Below are 18,533 nucleotides of genomic sequence, written 5' to 3' on the forward strand. Positions count from 1 at the left end.
TAAAAACAATGTTTATGAAAAATGATTAGCTAATAATAATCTTTTTCTTTTTTCTTCCTGTTTTTTTTCTTTTTTCTTTTTTGGCTCCTCTTTTTTGAGTGCGTATTAAGATTGGATAGATGGTTGGATGGATACCCACTTGCGTCTCTCCTGCAAACCTGGAGCCTCTTGGTGGCAGGGGGGGCTCTGGGGGTGGGAGGGAGGAGTGGGGAGAAATTCAATCATAAAATGAACCACTGTCGACTGCCCGTCTTTCGGGGGATCCTCTTGTGGGAGGAGAGGGCTCTTGGAGGGTGGACAGAAGTAGGTGGAAAATATGTTATGTTTGCTTATGTATGTTCTTTTTATTATGCAAAAAATTAATAAAATATTATTATTTTTTTAAAAAGGTTACAGACTCCGCTAACGCGGAAGTAGTACCTTGGGTTAAGAACTTTACCTCAGGATGAGAACAGAAATCGCGCGCCAGTGGCATGGTGGCAGCAGGAGCCCCCATTAGCTAAAGTGGTACCTCAGGTTAAGAACGGTTTCAGGTTAAGAACGGACCTCCAGAACGAATTAAGTTCGTAACCAGAGGTACCACTGTACTATGAAATTTATTGGTTTCTGCCATTTGGTCCTTTTGCTATCAAAAACACGCTTTCAATAGATCATAGGTAGTATTCAAATTGATGTGTCCCATCAGCACAGGGATTTCAGCTTGCACAATAGAGTGCCTTCACTTGCCCTGCATGTGCTCTATGCCCTCTCCAAATCTGCCCTGCCCTGAAGAAGTTGTCGTGCACTTGTCCTTGCACCGGCAGGACTTGCTACTTAACACCACTCTGGATTAAACCCCACAGTCTAACAAAAGGAATAGAAGTCAAGTTCACTTTAAGCCCTCCAAACAACAAGACTGGCTGACATGACATGGTTGCCATGTTGGAGCAGCATAAAATTGCTACCATTATGTGATTAATAATATATGGAAGACCATTTCAAGTGGAATGGTTCACTGTATTACCATATGCTTTGATTCTTAAATATCTTCAGTGACATAGGGGAGATAACCAATCCCATATGCTGAGTTTAAATAGCTGTCATGTATAACTATTTAAAAAAGCACCGATGTGGTGCTCGTGTAAGCTATTAGCTCCACACTTTCATATATTAACAGTTATTTATAAAATATGCACTGTATATCTATAAAAAAACTAAAAAATTCCTTCCAGTAGCACCTTAGAGACCAACTAAGTTTGTCATAGGTATGAGCTTTTGTGTGCATGCACACTTCTTCAGATACCTACCTGTAACTATAAAAAACTAAGCTGTTTACATAATATATAATCAGATAAAAAATATCAATAACAGTTCACGTAAAAATCAACATTATTCAAACAAGACTTTTAAATAATAAAGTAAAAACATAATAATATGTATAGATTAAAATGAGCAGTCCATGAAAGGAGATTAAAAAAAGTAGGAGTCCAGGAAAGCTTGGGTAATCATATCAAGTCTTTGAAAGTTGTTTGGGGCTTTAAATGTCAACAGCAAGACCTTGAACCTGACTCAGTAGCTACAAGGTAGAGAATTTTACTTACATTTAGTGGTACAGTTCTACTACCTTCCCACATTTTCATATAAATTCTTCCTGGGCTTATATTTTTAATAATGTTATCAGCTTCAGAAATAACACTAATGATGAAATCTGTGGGGAGAAAAAAGCATATGGATCTTTCTCGCTAAAGTTCTGTTTTACATTTCAAAATTAAAATGTTCTGAAATATTAGGAAGCTATCTTATGCTGAGCCAGACCATTGGTCCCATCTAGCTCAGTACTGTCTTACACTGACTGAGGCTCTCTAAGATTTCAGACAGCTGTCTTTCTCAGCAAAACTTAGAGGAGCAAGGGGCTGAACATTCTGCATGCAATGCATGTACTCTACCACTGAATTCCAGCCCTTTCCTAGACAGGCATGCAAGTGGAAACCTGCAAGATAATTAGATCCACTTCCTGAAAATGATTAACTGTTACATACCAGAGATGTTACTACCTACTGCTAGGGTGTTCACTTATAAACCAACGATATTAGTGCTCCACATAAATGCTTCAGCAATTACATAATTATGAAAATGTAACATCACAGCAACTTAGCCATGGGCCATGCTGAATTTGTAGACAGGTCTTCACAAACTGAGTTCTAAACCCATTTTATACATGAATTTTATACTTTCCCAAGCTGTATATAGCTATGGTTACAAAACTAAAAATGGTAAAGACCTTACATATGGTTGGATTAAAATGTCACAAACAAAAACTCACCAGGAAAGGTGTTTCCAGCTAGAAGGGTAGCATTTGTGTCATACTTGACATTCAAACGTACAGGTCTCTCGGGGTCAGGCTGAACGTTTAATCTGATTACTGCACAGTTTAGTGTGTTCTTGTTGTATGTGGCTTTAAATTGCAATGTGTGCTCTCCCCTGCAAAACAAAATTGTGGTTAAACTCCAATGTACCTCTTTTACATATATACAAACAGCACAGTTACAACTCATGCGTCCGAGTCTGAGGGATCAGATTCGGGGAGTGGCTTTCTCCGACTTCTTCTCCAGCATAGCAAGCGTGGAACTCTTGTGAGACATCTCTGATCTCTACGTTTTAACCTCTTCTTTCCTGTGCCGAAGGCACCGTCTCTCCCTCTGTCCCTGAACTGCCTGTGTGGTGCTGAGGGTCTCCTTCAGCATCGGAGAGCCTTGACACCTCTTGGCTAGCCCCCCCTACCCCTCTGTCTCTTCCGTCACTTCCTGATCTTCTCCTTCTGACTGTTCCTGTTCTGACTCTTCCCCCCCCCCCTCAAAAAAACTCAAGGGCGTTTCCTGGCTGTCCCGTGACACTAGCCAAAGCTGGTGAAAGGGACTCTTAGTTGCCAAGGGCACCTGTGCCTCCAATGACATAGTTGGGTGTAGGAGAAGGCTACTTCTTCATGAGAGTGAAGAGGCACTTGAAGACTGGAAACTGCAACTGGTGCAGAATGCAATCATCACACTTTTAACTGGAACTGTGTTATGTCCGGGTCAAAACATATTTACTCAATTCAAGGTGCCTAGCTTGGCCAATAAAACCCTAGATTGGCTTGAGACTTGAGGCATTTGAAAGAATTTTTCTTTAATGAATGTTTCCTGTTAATTAAATTTTTCACTGGACGTCCTTTTCTGGGTGCCTTCAAGATTAGACTGACAACTGCTGGGAAGCATATCTGAAGTGCACAAATATTCAGTTTCCCCCCACAAGCCATGCTGCATCGCTTTTAACTCTCTCTCTTTTTTAGGAATAGCTTGCAAGGTGGAGCAGAGCTGCAGAGCTGTTGCTGCTACTTATCAGAATAGTGAGAAGGACCAGGCAAGTCCACCCTGTTCTTTCAGGCCTTTAAGGGTATCTGATTTTTATAATAATAATAATTTATTAAATTTATGTACCTCCCTTTGCCCAAAGATCCCAAGGCAGGTTTCAACAAAGAAACACATGACATAATAGCAAAGAAGCAATAACACCCCCTCCATCACACATTTATAATGTCATAGATTAACTAACAGCCAAAGGCCTGGTTGAAGAGGAAGGTTTTTGCCTGGTGCCTAATTATATGTAATGAAGGTGCCAGGCAAGCCTCCCTTGGGACAGCATTCCACAAATGGGGTCGCCACAGAAAAGGCCCATTCTCATGTTGCCACCCTTCAGATCTCTTGTGGAGAAGGGCCCCATGAAGCAGGGCCTCTGATGATAATCAGAGCGTCTGGGTTGGTTCATATGGGGAGAAAACCAACGCTTTAAATTGGGCCTGCAAACGATTCCAACCATTTTCTGATTAATGTAAGAGTTTTCAATCACTTACCTAGGAGCATGAATGCTAAGAACTCCGAAATTTGCTCTGCCATTTTCATCTGTTTTATGCTGCTGGTTTGAAGGAATAATCTGACAAGAAAATTGATTTTCTCCCCATTAATGAATGACTAAGAAGCACTGATAATGATTTAGCTATTACAAATTAGCAAATTTCCTATTTAAGTTTTCCATGTATTTCCATAGTTAAGATGCTTTACCTTCCCAGCATATAGCAAACACTTAAGGATTAGGGATGCTACTTCTATGTTACAATGCTATTTATCACGGGAAACTTAAAAGAATCATTAAACAACAAACCCCTATATTTCCAACTATTACTCTCTTTTTCCCTGGAGTCAGACTGGTGTGTGGCTCCAGCTAAAGAGAAGCTCTAGTCATCAGATGGACAACTGGTGGGTCAGACATGGCCAATGGACTGTCAACTGTCTCTTTTTTAAAGTTGAATAACCTGGCAGTGAGCTTGTAGTCACTCAATTCACAAGATTATCTGGCATAGAGCAATACATTATGAGTTTTATTTCAATCCCTAAAAGAGTATAAAATGATAATTTTCAAAGTGTTGTCTATCCAAATATATTCTGTGTTTTTAAACATACAGTATTGTCCAATCACATATGCTAGGAATCTAAGTATTTAAAAAAGTGAGGTGTATCTTATAAATGCACACTTCCTGCTCACTTCTTCCAAATCCCTCAAGACTCACCTTTTCCACAGGGCTTTTAGCATAACTCCGAGTTCCCATACCCTTTTGTAATTAAGAATAAATATCTAATGCAACAATTACTACATTCTTACCCTATTTTTCAGTGCCTCTGGATGTCCCCTCTATGTCAGATTTTAGACTATAAGACCCCTGAGGTAAGGACTTGTCCTCATATAAAGTGCTGACACTATGCAGATGAATGCATTTTAACAACATTCTGTATTTTGGGTGTCTTGTACAATGATATATTCCAATGAGATCTATGAATTCAAAGGCAATTACCTTTAAGTTCCCAGCCTTTAAAAGGTTGATTTTGACATCGGGTTCAGAAGATGGGTTATTCCACTGATCATACAGCTGGACTATAAGTGGCTTCTGTAGTTCTTTGCCATTAATCACTGACACAGGCTAGAAGCAGTTCAAAAAATTATTGCTATTTAAACCTGTAGTATTATTTGTTTATTATTTATGAAGCATTTCAAAGTGATTTAACAATACAGTAAAAACCATACATATAGAATAGATTAATATATAAAAGTTTTTCATATACAGTATGCGTGTGTTTGTGTGTAAAACATTTCAAATGCAATACAGAATCCAACAGGGCTAAAAAACTCTACTCAGGAGAATTGTTAAAAGAGGAAAATCTTCAACAGATGCCTGTCTGATATGTACTGTAAAGGGATGGAATTTCAAGAGGTAAGTGCTGCCCCACTAAAGGCCCAATTGTGTGGAATGTACCCTTCTATTAAGATGGTACAGTATCTGAAGGATGCCCCCTCCTGCAAGCCAGAGTGATTAGTTTGGTATATAAGGAATGAGACAATATTTTAGGTGTGTAATGCAATTTAGCTGCAAAACGTTCAGAGATCATAAGCCATTTCATCAACCGCTTACTTATGAAGAAGAGCCAGTTATGAGAAACTCCAGTCAGAAACATTATTTTCATACAAGTTACTCTTTTTGTTTTAATGTCTCCTTTCACGCCAGAGACCATGTTAAAGTTTCAGAAGTATTTAATATCAGCGAAACACTGTAACATTATGTTCATGCCTCTCCTCTCTATTTCCCAGAGGTATGGAGACTATTGCTGGTATTACATGATGCAGAGTTACTTACGTTTTCTAACTCTGTCCAGTCCACAAGCACCAATTTAGCTGGAGGTCCTGCAGTTAAATTTAGTCTCAAGAAATGAGAAAATTCACGCCAAGCAAAACACAGTTCTTTGGTTCCAGGAGGACCTGGTTTAAACCTGATTCCTGTGACACAAATAGTTTGTGTATCTGCCTATAAAGAAACACATAACAACATTTTAAAAAAACCAATAGGATTTTGATCTCATAAAGTTATTTGATTATAAAAGTGGAATGATAGGCAAGCTTCTATTTATGGCATATGGGGTTTTGATTATTTTCTGCTCTTACCACTCTGCAATTTAAACCCCTTGTCCACCTGCTCAAGCCTTACCAACTGGCACTCATCCAACACAGCAGGACTAGAAAGTGTTCTGGACACCCCTTGAGATGCATCTGCTGTAACAGCTGAGTAAAGGTGGACGCAAGCAATTTTATCCTCAAAAAGCTTTCCAAACAAGTTACAGCAAACTACCATCAGTTCTGCTCCTCCTTCAGGCCAGACAGGAAAAGGCGCTGCACTACCCAGAAATGCTCCATTGAGCGGCATAATGGGGATGCAAAGGAAGCAGCATACATGTGTGTGTGCAGGCTCCCATGCTCTGACTGAGCATGTTGTTTGAACCTGGGCTTCTGGCTTAGCTATCCCACCCAAACCATGAGCCCTAAGACATAGAATAAACCTTGGTTGCGGCTCATGTTTAGTCTGGGGAGAGCTAAACAATGAACCTGGATTCAACAGACATGCAGAGCCAAACTACAGCACAACTCAGTGTAGCCTGCAGAAGAATGACCTGGGAGGAGCAAAGTGGCTGCGATTGTCTGCACTTTCTATATTATGTGAAGAATCTATATTATGCTGCAACATAATATATGGTACACTTAAATGGCATAATAAATAAAAGTGGATCATCTTTATCCTTAGTTAGATATATCCCATGTCAACCAGTATGAGTTGACAAAACAGTAAATTAATTCAACCCAAGGTAACAACATTCTAGAAAGTTTATGAAAGTTTTGTACTATTTGAGTTCCGGATAAAGAGCCAGCTAGCAAGAATAATAGCACTACAAAGGTGACATCCCTAGGAAAAACAGGCTCCTATTTACTTGCCATGAAAACAGAACTAAATAGAGGTAAATCATTTGAAGAATCCTTACAAGCTTGAAAGTAGTAACTCCCCTTTGCCTCTTATCAGTTGTATATTATTAAGCTGTGTCAGGGATAGAGGCACAAGTTCCCTCCCCCCAAATAAGATGAATTTCACTGATGCAAATCCTACATAACATGGTATTAAGAAATACCTGCCAAACACTTCTCAATTCTGACTTATCCAGACCACTACCGGCTATTTTCAAGGAATCCAAACAAGTTGATGTCAGGTTTTGAATGTGATTTCCATGCTGATCTGTAATCATTACCTCTTTAAGAAAAACAAACAGAAGAATTAGAAACCATCTGCTATTATTTATGTTTTATTTTATAATTCTAAAGATGGATACTGGAAGTAAACAATGCTCTGAAGATGGCAACCAGATGGTTCTCCAGGATGGTTCTCCAGGATCTCCTTAACCCTGTCCAAGTTGTCCCACTCAAGATGGCTGCCAGATGGTAAACGAATCTCCCAATATGGCCACCAGAAATGACGTAACCAATTGATGTGATCAACGGCCACACAACAAAGCAGAGCAGAACTCATGTCTGGAATCCCCAATATGGCAGGCAAAAGAGTAGGTGGGCAAATTGGTGGGCATGGCTGTATATACTAGTGCACCACTAGATTTTCCTACCCAAGCTTTGGATGATATGGAAAGCAGCAGCCTGTGGGCCAAGCTCTGGGCCAAGTTACATGGAGCTAAGCAGCAAGGTCTCATTTATTGTATTTGAAATTGATTGTAGAGGAAAGAAAGGGAGGGAATCCAATTAACTGGCAGTGTTTCATTGGTTTACTAGCTCAGGACTGAATGGTGGGGAAATTGATTAGGGATAATAAAATTACAATGAATTCCTTAGAAGATCAAGTTATGGGAAAGATTAATTTGGGGTAAATTAATTTATAATTGTCAGAGGATCACAGCAAGAGTAATGCCAAAGAAAATCACAATTTAAACATACACACCAAGAATAAACAACACCGGAAATAAACGCAGTAAAGGAAAGACAAGTGTTAAAGCCAGCTAGAATGTGCATTAATTGCAGCTGGTTCTGATCTCCATAAACATGGGGAAACTGGGAGTCTTTCAGTTTGGAAAGCTTTAGCTGTACAGTGGTACCTTGGGTTACAGACGCTTCAGGTTACAGACTCCGCTAACCCAGAAATAGTACCTCGAGTTAAGAACTTTGCTTCAGGATGAGAACAGAAATTGTGCGGCAGTGGCAGCGGGAGGCCCCATTAGCTAAAGTGGTACCTCAGGTTAAGAACAGTTTCAGGTTAAGAATGGACCTCCAGAATGAATTAAGTTCTTAACCTGAGGTACCACTGTACTCAGCAAAAGTTTAGAGCGGGTGAAATAAAGAGGGTACTGTGACTAAAGGCAGCAAAAAAGGCAATACAGAGTCTAAGTAGGGCTGCAGATAAGGGAACTAAAGGCTAAAATGGCAGGGAAAATGAGTGGGAAACAACCACTGAACCTCTTGGGATTGCCGATCCGAAGGTCAGCGATTCGAATCCCTGTGACCAGGTGAGCTCCCGTTGCTCTGTCCCAGCTCTTGCCAACCTAGCAGTTTGAAAGCACGCCAGTGCAAGTACATTTGTGTCGGAATAAAAGAAAAAAAGTAAAGTACTTACCAATTTCTTCTTGTAGTTTTTCACCCATTTGTATTGTATTAGATCCTTTTAATTTGCATTTAATATGTTTTGGCTCATCAGCAAGTGGTCTACAGAAACAAATACTGACAGCTTAACAGATTTGGACTTCTAAGTAAAACAGAAAAAATGCTATAATTCTTTCAAGATACAATTTCTTAAGACGTAAATGGCCAATTCTAGATGGAGTTGTATTCTGTTTGACAGAATAGCTATGAAGTCAGGGTATGCTCCTAGATTAAAAATAGTTGCTGGGGGCTCAAGTGACTGCAGTGAAATGGAATTTCCTTTGGTTAGCTGTGGCAGTCTGCGGACACGAGTAGCATTGTCACAGTAACTCATGCACTGGTAATCTCCCAGTTGGATTACTATAAACTATGGCAGATCCTGAAGTTGTTTTAGAAGCTTCAGATAGGCTAGACCACCTAACAATCTGCACTATCAAGATTGCATGACACTGATCCTGAGAGTTAATTGGTTGCCAATATGATACCGGGTCTAATTAAATGTGCTGGCAATGACACCTATAAAGCCCTATGTAACTTAGGACTTTAGTTGAAAGTGTGTCTCCTCCTGTTTCAACATTAAACTCATTAGGAGATGCCCTTCTCACTAACCACTTCCTTGACAAGATTCACTATGCAGCAACATGGAAGCGGGCAGCTCATTTGCAGAATGCCCTCCTGGCTGAGATACGCCTGGTGTCGTCTCCACTTTCCTCTGATTTGCTGAGTTCCCTCTTTTTTTCTTTTTCTTTTGTCTGGAAGTGGACTTGTAGCTGCAGAGCCTGAAAGGAGCCTGCACTTTAAAGACAGGAGGCTGTCTGGGCATCAAGGAAACAGGGCAGTAAGCCTTCATATTTCAGTGGCCTCTCTCCTCCATGTCGCTCCCCTCCCCTCAAGGTGAGAGTAATGTTAAACACTTCCTCACTGTCTTTTATCATCCAACAAGGTGACATTTGGTGGGTTCCTAGATGCCTTATTATGTTTTACAGCTATATATGCTTTAGAGCTAATTTCCCAACTATAAATACGCATCATATATATACATATCATATATACATATCATATATACATATATATATATATCATATATACATGTGCAGATCAAATATTTATTTAGCAAAAGTGCATTTTAAGCAATATATACTTCACACAACACTAAGGTTATTCCATGTATCACAGTGTAAGTATCACGATCAACATCATTATAATGACTTATTTTAGAACTGGCTGTTTTGTGCATCTGCATGCTATGCTTTTGCAGTGCAGTCACTTTGAAGCTCTTAATGTCTAATATATTATTGATTGTATACTGATATTTACAGACTTAAAAGTTGTTACCAATAACAGCAAACATGTTTTTGTATGCGGTAACCAACAGAAACAGCCACTGAGCAAACTTTGTAACAGAACTACAACTGAGGAAAATATACAAACCTTATTGTGAACGCACTTTCCAAAGATACATGCCCATCATGGAATGAAACTACACAATAGCGCACATCATTTACAGATGTTGGTACCTTCACATCAGGTAATAGGCCACTAACCAACTGTTCTCTATTAATCTTTGGAGTCCAATTTACCTAGTAAACAAAAATATTTTCAATAGAGTGTGTCAGGTGTAAAAATAACATGACTGCTTATTTTTGTAACAAAATTTTAAAAATAACAGGGTCTCTGACTACGTAATACACATTATCCCACTTTTAAACAACAAGTATAGGTAATAGTAGTTATTTTATGGCCATTTTTTTAGAGGATAAAATTATTTGATTGAAATACAAATTTAGCTTCTCTGCAGCTATTACAAGTGCACTAATGATAAAATCCTATTCACTCAATGAAGTCCATACAAATTTAAATGTTGATGTGAGAGGGATAAAATAATAACACTAATATTTTAAGCAAGAGTAGGTTTTATTCACAAGAACAAGCAGGCTGTGGAAGTGTAGTAATCAAATTGTCCGTACTATGTTTCAAATAGATAGGACTACCAGACTTTCATTCTATCCTGCCTTACAATTTATTCAGCTTACTATAACAGCCTGCCTTGCCTATTGTGCCACTCGCTTGGATTCTAAGGCCCTCCTCGGAAAATTTGGCAACGATTTCCTCAAGGAATGAATAACTGTGATTTAGTTGGAAACTGGTGTGAAAGCTTCAAATCTCTTCTTTGTGACTATACACTGGAGGAAGGCAAATAAGAGCCAGTGCCTCACCCCAAGCTCATTCCTCAAGGACTAAATTCTGGTTTACTTTTACATCTGAATACAGCCCATACTTCTTATGGAGGGTGGTGGCATTTACTGGCGGACTGGAAGAGACTAATGGAATTAGTGTGAGAAGAATAGGATTTTGCACTAACTGTTGGCCAACTGTCTTTTGGTATCATGAGCACCAGTCCCATTCAACTACTGACATAGATTTAAATATTTATTTATTTAGCCTCCACAAACAAAATTAAGAGATTGCAAGACCTCTTTTTTTTTAAAAAAAGAGAAAATGTTTAAATATTTAGGTTATGGTGTAACATAAAGCTAAATACAAAATTGGTATAGTACTAAGAATGAGATACCAAAATGTTGGGCTGACTTCAATAAAAAAAATTAAACCAGTAATTTCAGCTTTATTTACATCATTATTACTTCTGGAATTAAATACTAATTATATGTGCTGCATACAGAGGAAACAAGCCCCTCACCTGCATACAGCAATGCACAGATCTGCAGTGAGAGAGAAAAAGAAAAAAGAAAAGAGAGAGAAAGGGAGAGACTGCTTATACGGGAACCTACATATTCAAGAAAAAGGATCCAGAGAGAGGACTGGATCATTCCCATAACCTTCATTTCAAGCAAATCTATTAACTACCACAAAGTATAATAATGTTTGCTTTCTTTCTGTCAACGGCTGTTGCAACATCCTAGAGAACAGAAGATACATTTCAAATATGCAAAACTCCAAAAATACAAAAGCTCCAAAATACGGAAAAAAACCCAGATTACTGAAACTTTTAAAACATTAAATAGCATAAATCCAAATATACTCATGGCTTGGTCAGATTAAAACATCACCATATCAATTCACTACTGTGTGTTAAATAGTTTCTGCTCAGGTTCTTGAAGCTGTCAGGACATAGAGAGAAATCCAACATGACCCGTAAGCTGTCATAGAGTAGACAAGATTTGAGGCGAGAGAAGATCTGTGGCATGAGCAGCCTCATTGACATTTATACCCTCATTCAATATGTATTTTGTCTAAGCTCTGCCAAGGGACTGCACTCCTTCTGCCCATCATCCCCATACACAGCTAGGAGTCCACATTCCTCTTACATAGCAAAAGCCTCTACATGCATTTCTACCTGCAAAGATCTGGGTATTATCACCTGTGGAACAGATGATTGATTGTGGGGTGGTGGGTTTCAGAAAGGACTATGTTTAGCCTTAAAGTTCATGATGGAACATGGGTCAGTGGGCCCTGGTATGTGCTATATGCTGACCGTTTAGCGTTTTATAGGTCAACACCAGTATTTAGAGAGACAGTAGATAACTGGAGTAGTTGTCCAGTGTTTGTTCATCTTATATGACTCCGCTGCCTAAAAGCATTCAATTTTAAAATCTGATATTTTACTGCCATCAGTATACTGCAAAATGTCCCTTAAATGTTCACTTTGGTTTGATATTCATAAACATGATTGCCATGTGCAGTCTTCACTGGCATACAAAAAGTAGTGGAAATGGTTGAATTATTAACATACTTAAAAGCCTTCTTCATTTGAACCCTGTTATGCTTGAATTTCTAGTTTTGTGGCACTCTGATCAAAGCTTAAACTCTGTGTGGAGCAAAACTAGAGCTAAAAATTTAGACTTTCCAGCTTGTGAAGAAAATTTTAAAATGGCCATAGTACAGCCTCTTGTACGCCTGATATAATAATAATAATAATAATAATAATAATAATAATAATAATAATAATAATTTATTATTTATACCCCACCCATCTGGCTGGGTTTCCCCAGCCACTCTGGGCGGCTTCCAACCGAATATTAAAAACAGTACAGCATCAAACATTAAAAACTTCCCTAAACAGGGCCGCCTTCAGTTGTCTTCTAAATGTAAAATAGTTGTTTATTGCCTTGACATCTGCTGGGAGGGCGTTCCACAGGGTGGATGCCACTACTGAGAAGGCCCTCTGTCTGGTTCCCTGTAACCTCAATTCTCGCAATGAGGGAACTGCCACAAGGCCCTCGGTGCTGGGTCTCAGTGTCTGGGCTGAATGGTGGGGGTGGAGACGCTCCTTCAGGTATACAGGACCGAGGCCGTTTAGGGCTTTAAAGGTCAGTACCAACACTTTGAATTGTGCTTGGAAACGTACTGGGAGCCAGTGTAGATCTCTCAGGACTGGTGTTATGTGGTCCCGGCGGCCACTCCCAGTCACTAGTCTAGCTGCCGCATTCTGGATTAATTGCAGTTTCCAGGTCACCTTCAAAGGTAGCTCCATGTAGAGCGCATTGCAGTAGTCCAAGCGGGAGATAACCAGAGCATGCACCACTCTGGTGAGACAGTCTGCGGGCAGGTAGGGTCTAAGCCTGCGTACCAGATGGAGCTGGTAGACAGCCGCCCTAGACACAGAATTAACCTGTGCCTCCATGGACAGCTGTGCATCCAAAATGACTCCTAGGCTGCGCATCTGGTCCTTCAGGGGCACAGTTATCCCATTCAGGACCAGGGAGTCCTCCACACCTGCCCGCCTCCTGTCCCCCAAAAACAGTACTTCAGTCTTGTCAGGATTCAACCTCAATCCGTTAGCCGCCATCCATCCTGCAACCGCCTCCAGGCACTCACACAGGACCTTCACTGCCTTGACTGGTTCTGATTTAAAAGAGAGGTAGAGCTGGGTGTCATCTGCATGCTGATGAACACCCAGCCCAAAACCCCTGATGATCTCTCCCAGCGGCTTCATATATACTAAAAAGCATGGGGGGGAGAACGGAACCCTGAGGCACCCCACAAGTGAGTGCCCAGGGGTCTGAACACTCATCCCCCAACACCACTTTCTGAACACGGCCCAGGAGGAAGGAGCGGAACCACTGTATGACAGTGCCCCCATCTCCCAGCCCCTCTAGATGGTCCAGAAGGATGTTATGGTCGATGGTGTCAAAGGCCGCTGAGAGATCCAGCAGAACTAGGAAACAGCTCTCACCTTTGTCCCTAGCTCGCCGGAGATCATCGACCAGCGAGACCAAGGCAGTTTCAGTCCCATGGTGAGGCCTGAATCCCGATTGGAAGGGATCCAAATGGTCCGCATCTTCCAGGCGTGCTTGGAGTTGTTCAGCAACCACCCGCTCAATCACCTTGCCCAAGAATGGAAGATTTGAGACTGGGCGATAGTTGGCCATATTGGCTGGGTCTAGAGATGTTTTTTTAAGAAGCGGTTTAATGACTGTCTCTTTCAGTGGGTCTGGAAAGGCTCCCTCGTAGAGGGAAGCATTCACCACCCCGCGGAGCCCATCGCCCAGCCCTTCCCGGCTTGCTTTTATTAGCCAGGATGGGCAAGGATCAAGGAGACAGGTGGTCAGTTTCACTCGTCCAAGCAGCCTGTCCACATCCTCGGAGGTAACAGATTGGAATTGATCCCATATAACATGACTAGACAGGGCTCTAGCACTCTCCCGCCCTGGCCCTGCTCCCACGGTGGAGTCTACCTCCTTCCAAATCTGAGCGACTTTATCTGCAAAAAACTTTGCAAAAGCATTGCAGGAGATCTTGGGGTCCCTACGAGGCCCCGATGATGAAGGTGGTTCTGATAGATTGCGAACCACCTGAAAAAGTATCCTGCTGCTGTTTTCTGCAGATGCAATAGAAACGGCGAAGAAGGTCCTCTTCGCCGTCGCCATTGCCACTTGGTAGGCTTGATGTTGAGCTCTAACCCGTGTCCGGTCTGATTCAGAATGAGTTTTCCGCCACCGGCGCTCTAGCCGTCTCAGTGATTGTTTCATCACCCTCAGCTCCGGGAAAACCACGGGGCTGTCCGGGCTCCATGCAATCGGAGAGGGCGCTTCGGAGCCAGACAGTCAATAGCCCTGGTTAACTCCACATTCCAGCGGGCCACCAGGGAATCAGCTGAAAGGCCATCAACATGGGATAAAACATCCCCTACCACTCTCTGGAAGCCAATTGGATCCATTGATATACAATGACTTTCCCTAAGCTCCGGGATTTCTTCACAGCTACGATATTCACTTTCAAACCATGTCAAAATACTTGGCAGATACTGCTGTATTCCATTGGCACAATGAATTTGTGGAGCTTCTGAGTTGGGAAGACCTCCCACATTACTATAATTAAGCTATCTTTCCTCCAAGGATCTCCAAGTGACATGCTTCTCCCGTTGTCTGTTTTAGCCTCACAAGACCCCTGTTAGGTTGAAAGGGGATGACTGGCCCAGCTAGTCTTCTATATTACACTGGCTCTCAATATATGCTATTCTCTCTATATATTTTCAGCCATAATTTAAATTTCTTAGTGCTATTTTAACTCATGGTTGAGTCTTATTCAGAAACATGGTTTGATGGCCTAGGAGCATATACATATGTCTGTTGTTACTTCCCCTGAGGAAGCCTAGAAATTTGAATTATGTAAATAAACTATGGAACAGCTATGGAAAATGTGCCCTTCAGATGTCATGTTAACATGATATATCCCACTTCCTCACACAGCTTAGGTTGAATTCCTTCAAAAAAGCAATGGAAAATACTGGTGTAAACAAAGCAAACATTTTCTTTTTATAGTATTTTTGTTATGGCAACCTTTCCTCTTCTCGTTAATACGGTACTGCATGATCATAAAACTAATGTTGAATCAAAGTTTTAATGTCCTGAAAATACCAACCTTAACTTTCTCGGCCAGCGTGGGAGTGATTAATATTTCTCTGTCCCCTTCATCATACATTTGGAAGATGAGATTCTGCATCACATCACCTGCAACCCAGTTGATTTCATCCTGGTGTTGGATCTGCATAGCTTTTTCTCCCTCAATGCTAAAAATCTGTAATCTTGCAACAGAGCTACTGGGAAGCAATTTAATAGTTTTCTCCAATGGTGGTACACTTTTACAACTCTAATAATAAAAAGGAGAAAGGAAAACAGAAGAAGTAACTGGAACTGTAGCACTTCACAGATACACTTACACTGATGTACTGCAATCTAACCTCATGGTAACTTTAGCTCTATATTGGTCAGTATGCTTCTGAATAATAATAATAATTTATTATTTATACCCCACCCATCTGCCACTCTGGGCAGCTTCCAACAAAATATTAAAATACAATCGTCCGTCAAACATTAAAAGCTTCCCTAAACAGGGCTGCCTTCAGATGTCTTCGAAAAGTCTGGTAGTTGTTTCTCTCTTTGACATCTGGTGGGAGGGTGTTCCACAGGGCGGGTGCCACTATCGAGAAGGCCCTCTGCCTGGTCTTCTTGTCTTCTCACAGCAAGGGAACCACCAGAAGGCCCTTGGCGCTGGCCCTCAGTGTCCGGGCAGAACAATGGGGGTGGAGACGCCACATGCTGACAATCACAGGTGGCCAGACTGCTGTTGCACTCATGTCCCACTTGCAAACTTCCCACAAGCATCTGGTTGGCCAGTACAGGAAAAGGATGCTGGACTAGACAGCCTGATCCAGCAATCTTGTCTTATGTTTATCATTTTATTTTCTTACCATGTTATGTTCTGAAGACCAAAGGAAGATATTGCTACCAAAAAGGCCAACAAATTGGACAGAAATAAAATAAAAAACTTCACACACTAGACTAGCCAATATGGGAGACTGGGAAAATTACAAATGAAAGTCAGCAAGAAAAGCTGAATCAAGTGGTTTGGAGGCAAGGAATAAGCTGAGGAAGGAGGAGAATAGCTTTCTTTCAAGTTACAGTGTGTCCTCCCTTTGAGCAGTACAGGAAGCTAATAGCACTTAGAAACATCTGACACCCATCTAGCAACCCCGCTTCTAGGGCCCGGGTGGGTGGGTTGTGTGGTCTCCGGGAAAGCTGCTCGATCGCCAAATGACTTATATCTGCGGAATACAGTTCATTTACATTGCAATATTGCAAACAGTATGCTCAAACGACTGGCTTGGACAACAGCCTGGATTGGAATAATTTAACAATTTGGGAGTTGGTGTGTCATTAAACTTTAAATAATAGACTTGGACAACAGCCTGGATTGGAAGATTGGAATGAAGTCAGGAAAAGCTGTGCTGGCAAATAAACAGTTGAAAAAATATATATACACAAATAAAGCTGTACTCGATGGATGAAAGGATATATGATTTCTGACATGATTGAGCCAGGGACGGAGAACTTTAAAGCGTTAAGATCGGAATGTGGAAAATATGAGAACAACAAAAAGAAGGAAGGAACAAAGATATTGGAGATATACTTCAGAGGTCCAGACTATGGGAAGACCGGAAAAAATTAATAATTAGGATTGTAATTTGGTTGTTTTTTATTTTAGTTTATTGTTTTTAATTGGATTATGATTATGATTTGATGGATATGTTAATTGGCTGTTTTTATTGGAAAATAAATAAAAATGATTAAAAAAAGAAACACACACCTGACACCCAAATGAGAAAGGAAGTTCATAGTAGGTGAAGGATTACAAAGGAGAGGTTTTTAGATGTGTTGTATGAGTATACAAGCAACTCCTGTGAAGAGAGAAGTCCTGAACTTCCTAGTTTAAACATAAGGGACTCATCAGGCCCCTTCTGTTCATGCTAGATAGTCTTGGGGTTCTGAGGTCTTTTGACCTAAATGAGGGGTGAAATAGGTTGGAAATGTCGAATCATATTTATCAAGGACAACCAATTTCTCATTATTCAAAGATATCAGTAATCCAGAAGAATATAAGGGCAACTACATACAGAGTAAGATAGGGTCACTTCCACTGATCCAGCCACCTGTGGAAAGAATTTCATGCAGCAACATTGCCCACATCTCAACCAATGGAATTTGAGCATTCAAGTGTCATAGGTCACTAAACGGCAACAAGTAGCAAAAACATTACAGCTATTTCAACTTACAGGTATTTCAAATCTTGCTTTAAGTGTCTGATCTTTCTTTATATTCTCTACATGCAGAACTGGTCCAGTTAAGATATTTATCCCACCACTGCTGCAATCCACAGCATATACAGGAAGGCCTGGAGCTCCTGAAAACTAAAACAATCGCATCATAAATAAGAGTTTTCATATCAATAGGTGGGCACAAAGCAGGGGTTAAGGACCTTTTTCAGCCTGAGGGTTGGATCTCCCCATTTTCAACCCTTCTGGGGGCTGCATGCTATTGATGGGTAGGGTCAGGGTAGGGTCAAGAGGGAAAAAGCAGGCAGGGCAAGGGGCAAAAGTAGGCAGAGTAATGGATGAGACACTTCGTACAGTACAGTTTGCTATGTTCCACACACAGACACACTTATCTTCTATCCGAGCAAGCAAGAGGCATTATTCCAATACAATGACACATTTCAGCCGGGCAAAAGCATTTGAAGAAAGCAGGGAGGGAGCCAGTGAACTGTGTGCTGGGCAGGGGGGTGTCCTGAGGGCTGGATATAAAAACTTGGGAGGATCACAGTTCCCCACCCCTTGGATAAAGTAATGGAATAAAAGTCTCAGAAATAATTGAAGTACTTTGGGGGGGGGGAGTTTTGTCATAAAGAAAAGGAAGAATAATTCTTATTAAGAAATTTTCATGACCGCCTATCAAAAAAAGCTAATTTGATTCATTTAAATAACATCTTTATAAATTAGGTTAATTCAAGCCCATTTGTGTTCTTTTTGAGAGCTTCATGAAGTAGCCTGGGACAAAGTGCCACACCACATAAAATTAAAACTCTAGTACTTCCTGTACTATAATAATTAATTAATCTAATCTCAAGTTATTAAATAAGTAGTAGCACCAAGCCAAAGCACAAAGGACACAAGCCAACCCATGAAACCAAAAGAAATCCCTTCAAGC

At 40.7% G+C, this 18,533-nt stretch overlaps 1 protein-coding gene across 2 annotated transcripts in view; it reads right to left on the reverse strand.

Moving 5' to 3' along the window:
- SMCHD1 (structural maintenance of chromosomes flexible hinge domain containing 1) overlaps positions 1-18,533 on the reverse strand; it is a 62,124-nt gene that overhangs the window by 20,073 nt on the left and 23,518 nt on the right. For both annotated transcript variants that reach the window (XM_035125048.3, XM_088675408.1), the window contains exons 24-33: positions 17,603-17,737; positions 15,412-15,639; positions 9,961-10,109; positions 8,504-8,592; positions 7,020-7,138; positions 5,702-5,869; positions 4,865-4,990; positions 3,869-3,948; positions 2,303-2,460; positions 1,581-1,687 (exon numbers count right to left, since the gene is read on the reverse strand). In XM_035125048.3, the coding sequence (XP_034980939.3) occupies positions 1,581-1,687; positions 2,303-2,460; positions 3,869-3,948; positions 4,865-4,990; positions 5,702-5,869; positions 7,020-7,138; positions 8,504-8,592; positions 9,961-10,109; positions 15,412-15,639; positions 17,603-17,737 (1,359 nt within the window). The remainder of the gene's footprint in view (positions 1-1,580; positions 1,688-2,302; positions 2,461-3,868; positions 3,949-4,864; positions 4,991-5,701; positions 5,870-7,019; positions 7,139-8,503; positions 8,593-9,960; positions 10,110-15,411; positions 15,640-17,602; positions 17,738-18,533) is intronic.

Source organism: Zootoca vivipara, chromosome 8, assembly GCF_965207765.1.
Source record: "Zootoca vivipara chromosome 8, rZooViv2.hap1.1, whole genome shotgun sequence".
NCBI classification, from domain to species: domain Eukaryota; kingdom Metazoa; phylum Chordata; class Lepidosauria; order Squamata; family Lacertidae; genus Zootoca; species Zootoca vivipara.